This window comes from Ailuropoda melanoleuca, chromosome 4 (genome assembly GCF_002007445.2).
Source record: "Ailuropoda melanoleuca isolate Jingjing chromosome 4, ASM200744v2, whole genome shotgun sequence".
NCBI lineage: Eukaryota > Metazoa > Chordata > Mammalia > Carnivora > Ursidae > Ailuropoda > Ailuropoda melanoleuca.
In genome coordinates this window covers 68,504,373-68,510,948 of record NC_048221.1, presented here as the reverse complement: position 1 = coordinate 68,510,948, position 6,576 = coordinate 68,504,373, and the positions used below count along the sequence as shown (strand labels likewise).

Genomic DNA, 6,576 nt, shown 5'->3' with positions numbered 1-6,576 from the left:
ATGACATGTAGCTCCCTCTAGTAAGAACATAGGAGGTGGGTGAGTTTGTGTCAGTTAGAGGAAAGATGAACTGGAAATGATGAAATAATCAAAAATCTTTATTCTGAGCTTCCTTTTCTTGTTTCTATGGGAACCGTTAGCCAAATTTAAAAGTCCTTCAGCTGGCAATCTTTGCTGGACAGATCTCAAAAAGAAAGTTAAAGTCTGTTCTTGTTTTCTTGTTCTGTGAGCCTAGAGGAGGAGGAGAAGCCCAATCTTAATAGCTCATATGACTGGAAACTTGGGGGTAAAAAGGTACGTGGAGTAAAAGTGGGTATATAAACAAGGTACAATTACTGAAGGATAATGGCTTTTAACTAATTTATTTAGACATAGCTCTTTCCAGTCTATCAAGTGCTTATCCACACATAACTCATTCATTGCTAATAATATTTCTAATATCTTTTCATGAAAACTCCCTGGCTTATGTCAACTGATTCCTGTATTTGTCCGGTTTTCATATCATAACACAGACTTGCAGGGAATGTGGTTGGAGTTTTAGAAATGGGAAAAGGGAGTATTTCTGTCGTTGAGTTTTACAGTCCAGGGAAAAAACTTAAATCTGTTTCACACTCTGGGTACAGAGGTAAGCAGACCTTTCTTTTTCTCCAAGTTAACCAGGCCCTGCCTGAAGTTTGTGGTGAGTGGGTTAAGATTGCTTTACAGTCTGGGCCACTCCTTCCCTCTTGTGTACACTAGCTATATTTAGGAAGGTCTAGATAAGCTTAATATGTAGCATATTGCCTGGAGTCCGGTTGGTCCCAGAACAGCTGGCTGCATGATTCAGAATGTTTAAGTCCAACTTTAAAACATTTAGAAAGTGAATCCATGCGTTCTAGCTGGGTTGAGCTGTGATCCAGTTCCCACCCTGTCGCTAGCTCCCTGTTAGACACCCCACTTGTAGAACCGGTGTATTTCTTCTCAGGGTTTTACCCTCTGTATCCTCTTTGGAAGTAAAAGGTCAGGTGCAGTTATAATCGGAACACTGATGTGTAATGAAGGTTCAGGAGTGAATGTTCATTTTCTAAAATGGAAGAGCTTTGCATTTTTCTGATTATAAAAGTAAGTTCTCTTTCAGAACGTTTAAATAATGTAAACATTTAAACAATATAGCAAAGGCGAAAACTACATATATTCTCACCACACAAATAAAACTACTATAAACTGTTGGCAGTTACCTTTCTAGATGTTTTCCTCTGTGTAGATATGGGGATGTATGGATGGATATTGAACTTTACGGATACATTTTAGCAATAAATGTGGATATCTTCTTTGTCATCAAGTATGCATCTATATTCAACATTTTTAACTGGTAGCTTGAATTCCACTAAATGATTGCACTGTAATTAATATTAAACCAATCCTCTGTTGATGTTAGATTGTTTCCAAGTCTTCAGGAAGTCTGATTTTGACAATTGCCCTTATGGGAGGTCTCTGTGACTTAGATCCTAATTCGGAGATGGAGCTATCAGCCTCATTGTCCACCATCTCTGAGCAGCAGCCGCAGGGGCGAGAGGGACAAGGCAACACCAAAACAGACTTGGCCGGGCAGAGTCTCCTCTCATCTGAGGAATGGCTTCAACTGCATGGGCTGAAGAGCAACAAACTGACCTTGAAACAGATTCTGTCACAGATTGGATTCCCACATTGTGAAGGTATCGTACTCACAAAGCAACAGCGGTTGGAAAACCCAACCAGCATGCCATCCTTTAGCCTTTGGGGGGGCTGCATTAGTTCTGAAGGTTCCCCCCAAAACCAGTGGCCGGGAGCTTGTTTTGAGCTCACATCCTAATTCGTAACAAATGTGCATGGACCCCCAGGATATGTTTGTTACGTAGATGCATGACTGTTAGTCCACTTACTAAATATTGCTTAATTTCATTCTTAGTCCTTTTAAAGATGAAGTAAAAAAATAAATAGAAGTTGTACATATTCCAGCAGATGTCTTCTTCATCCCTTGGGACGTGCAAACCCTTTTAGTGTACTGTTGATTAAGACCATAGCTGTGTGTGGTTTCAGGGAGACTGTGCCATTTTCCGTTGTAACCTCTCTTATGTGATGGGCTAGCTTTTCTAAACTCGTTGTTTAGAAATTTGGTCCTAAACTCCCAGTAGTACTGCCCTCCAACAGGGAGTATGGAAATGGGTGAGGCCGTGTTTTGTTTTTGTTTTTATTTATTTTCTGATGACATACTGATTTGAGTTGCTCCTGAAATAGAGGGCCTGGGGACCAGGGATACGGAATGTCTTACGGAGTGTGAGGTAGCCCACCCAGCAGCAGTGCCGTGTCCAACATGTCAGTAGCACCCCACTTGAGGAGCACTCCTTCAATCAGGGCAATTGCCGTTACTTGGATTTTACTCAGTAATTCTGGATTAGCCAATTAATTAATGAATTAAACCCATATTTATTGAGTGGCCAATAATCCTGTGTTTTTTGAGATTTTTCACCAATTTCCTTGGCAGCTTTGTTCCATACTGGTGATAAGGAAGGTCTAGGGGATATGGTTGTTATGGACTGATCTGGAGGCTCATTCTAATGGCAAGGCCTTGCATTTCCAAGCTCAGGCTGTGAGTTCCCATTTATCTTTCCACCAGGGGTGGTATGGCCCTGTATCTTCTAAATGCAGGGTCTATGGGATTCCTATATAAGGAAACAAACAAAGCAGTTTATCTTGTATTTCAACTAACTGTAATTCAGTCATTAATATTAGCAAAAATAGCAGTTCTTTCTATTTTGTCAAGGATTTTTCAGTCTAAGGTCATGATTTTATTTTCTTTTAATGCCCTTGTTAGGCTTTGGCATCAGGATTATGCTGGCCTCATAAAATAATTTGAAAGTATCCCCTCCTCCTGTATATTCTTTTTTTTTCCCCCAATTGTAGTGTTCAATGATTCATTATTTGCGTATAACATCCAGTGCTCATTAAAATACATGCCCTCCTTAATACCCATCACCGGGCTATCCCATCCTCCCAACCCCCCCCTCCCCTCTGAAACCCTCAGATTGTTTACCGGAATCCATAGTCTCTCATGGTTTGTCTCCCTTTTCTCATTTCCCCTCCTTCTGTTTTCCCTTCCTTCCCCTAATGTCCTCTGTGCTAGTACTTATTTTCCACATATGAGTGAAACCATATGATAATTGTCTTTCTCTGCTTGACTTATTTCACTTAGCATAATCTCCTCCAGTTCCATCCAGATCGATGCAAATGGTGGGTATTCATCCTTTCTGATGGCTGAGTAATATTTCATTGTATATATGGACCACATCTTCTTTATCCATTCATCTGTTGAAGGACATCTCATCTTCTTCCACAGTTTGGCTATTGTGGACATTGCTGCTATGAACATCAGGGTGCATGTGCCCCTTCTTTTCACTACATCTGTATCTTTGGGGTAAATACCCCGTAGTGCAATTGCTGGGTCATAGGGTAGCTCTATTTTTAAATCCTTTATGTTCTGATGGTGCTTTTATATGGATGGTACTATTTCTTCTTAAAATGTTTGATGGAATTCACCAGTGAAACTTATCTGAGCCTGGAGTTTTGTTTGTAGGAAAAGTTTGATAAGAAATTCTGTTCTGGGGGTGTCTGGGTGTCTCAGTTGTTAAGCGGCTGACTTCGGCTCAGGGCATGATACCAGTGGTCTGGGATCAAGCCCCACATCAGGCTCCTCTGTGGGGAAGCCTGCTTCTTCCTCTCCCACTCCACCTTTTTGTGTTCTTCTCTCACTGGCTGTCTCTCTCTGTCAAATAAATAAATAAAATCTTAAAAAAAAAAAGAAATTCTGTTCTGTAATAAGCATAGAGATTTTCTGTTTCATCATGCCAACTTTAGAAAGTTGTGTTTTTCAAGGAATTTGTCCATTTTATCAATGTTTTCTAATACATTGACAAAATGTGTTTCCTAAAGATGTTCCCTCTTTTGTTAAGGATAGAATTTGTATTTTTTTTCTCACTTCTTTCTTGGTAAGTCTTGTTCAGTGGATCTCATAACTCTTCAAAGAACCAAATTTTGGGTTTGTTGGGGTTTTTTTTTCCTGTTCTTTGTTTTCTATTTCATTCATCTGCTTTGAACTTTTTTATTTTCTTTGACTTTGAGTTTAATTTGCGTTTCTTTTTCTAGCTTAAGGTGGAAACTTAGATAATTGATTTTAAGCCTTTTTCCCTCTTCTCATATAGTCATTTAAAATTCCTCTATGAATTGCTTTAGCTGAATCCAAATCTTGAAAGGTAATGTTTTCATTGTTACTGAGTTCAGAATATTTTTTTTCTCTTGTGACTTTTTTCTTTGATTCATTTTTAAGAGAAATGTTTAATTTGTAAATATTTTAGGATTTTTAAATAATCTTGATTATCTAATTTACTACTGATGTCAGAAAACATAGCCTGTAACATTTTCATCTTTTGAAATGTGCTGAGATTTGTGTTATGTCCCAGGAGTATCTTGGTGCACATTTCATGTGCACTTGAAAAGAATGTGTATTCTGCGGTTGTTAGATAGTATTTATAAATGTTCATTAGTTCAAGATGGTTGGTTTTTTTATTTTTATTTTTTTTTTATTTTAACGTTTTTTATTATATTATGTTAGTCACCATACAGTACATCCCTGGTTTCTGATGTAAAGTTCAATGATTCATTAGTTGCGTATAACACCCAGTGCACCATGCAATACGTGCCCTCCTTACCACCCATCACCAGTCTATCCCATTCCCCCACCCCCCTCCCCTCTGAAGCCCTCAGTTTGTTTCTCATAGTCCATAGTCTCTCATGCTTCATTCCTCCTTCTGATTACCCCCCCCTTTCTTTATCCCTTTCTTCCCCTACCGATCATCCTAGTTCTTATGTTCCATAAATGAGAGAAATCGTATGATAATTGTCTTTCTCTGCTTGACTTATTTCACTTAGCATTATCTCCTCCAGTGCCGTCCATGTTGCAGCAAATGTTGAGAATTCGTTCTTTCTGAAGGCTGAGTAATATTCCATTGTATATATGGACCACAACTTCTTAATCCAGTCATCTGTTGAAGGGCATCTCGGCTCCTTCCACAATTTAGCTATTGTGGACAATGCTGCTATGAACATTGGGGTGCATATGGCCCTTCTCTTCACTACGTCTGTATCTTTGGGGTAAATACCCATTAGTGCAATGGCTGAGTCATAGGGTAGTTCAATTTTTAACTTTTTAAGGGACCTCCACACTGTTTTCCAGAGTGGCTGTACCAACTTGCATTCCCACCAACAATGTAGGAGGGATCCCCTTTCTCCACATCCTCTCCAGCAATTGTTGTTTTATTCTATTATAGAGATGTGCAGTGTCTTTAGAGATTTTTTTGCCTAGTGGCTTTGTCCGTTTCTCCCTTTAGTTCTATCAGTTTTATTCATGTAGTTTGAAACTCTACATACATACACATTTAGGATTGTCATATCTTTCTGATGAATTGACAGATTTTAATTTTTAAATGTCCATCTTTATCTCAGATGGTAGTCCTTGTTTTGACATTTGCTTTGATATTGATACAACCACTGAAGCTTTCTTATGCTTCCTTTGCATGTGGCATATATGTTTTCAGGCTTTTACTTTCAAACTAGCTGTGGTCTCTCTATTTAAGGAGTGCCTCTTTAACCCATTCTCATAATCTCTTTCAATTGTAGTGTTTGATTCTCTACATTTAATGTAATAATTGATGCAGTTAGATTTAGGTATGCCATTTTACTATTTGTCTTATCTTTTTTTTCCCCCTGTTTCTCGTTTCCTGCCTTTTGGGTAAATTGAATATTTTTAAATATATCATTTCATCCTATTTAAATTTCAGTAGGCCTTTTAGGTATGCCTTTTTGCATTATGTTTTCAGTGGTTGCTCTAGTGATCATGTCCTTGTCACAGTCTGCTAAAAGTTAACTTTGTACTACATCATCGAAGATGTAAGAATCTTGCCACAGTATAACTCCACTTAGCCCCACTCCTGTCCTTGGTATTATTGTTTTAATATATTTTATTTTTATAGACATCATAAATCTCCCAACCAATGTTATAATTACTGCTTTAAAAAGTCATTTGTGTTAAAAAGAAACTGAGTGGGAAAAAATAGCGTTTTACAATCCACATATTTACTATTTATAATATTCTTCCTTCCTGTAAGACTTGCAGTTCCATCTGGTGTTTGTTTCTAAAGAATTTCTTTTAAGCATTTCTTGTAGGCAGGTCCTGCGAGTGACGAATATTCTTAGTTTTGGTTTATTTGATATTGTTTTTATTTCATTTTTTTTTGTAGATGATTGGATGATTGGTTGATACTGGATTTTTGTTTTTTTTTTTTTGATAGCGTGAGTGCTTATGTGCACACTCATGTGCGTGCGTGCGCAAGGCCAGGGGTGGGGCAAAGCGAGAGAGAGAGAGAGAGAGAGAGAGAGAGAGAGAGAGAGAGAGAATATCCCAAGTGGCCTCCACCCAGTGCAGAGCCCGATATGGGGCTTGATCCCACAACCTTGAGATCATGGCCTGAGCCAAAATCAAGAGTCAGACACCTAACCAGCTGA

The 6,576-nt window shown here is 38.5% G+C and overlaps 1 protein-coding gene across 1 annotated transcript in view; it reads left to right on the top strand.

The window, feature by feature from the left end:
• The first annotated feature begins 235 nt into the window (after nt 1-235).
• VWA3B (von Willebrand factor A domain containing 3B) overlaps nt 236-6,576 on the top strand; it is a 223,810-nt gene continuing 217,469 nt past the window's right edge. Inside the window, exons 1-2 of the mRNA XM_034657268.1 lie at nt 236-294; nt 1,418-1,694. Of these exons, the coding sequence (XP_034513159.1) occupies nt 1,463-1,694 (232 nt within the window). The 5' untranslated portion in view covers nt 236-294; nt 1,418-1,462. The remainder of the gene's footprint in view (nt 295-1,417; nt 1,695-6,576) is intronic.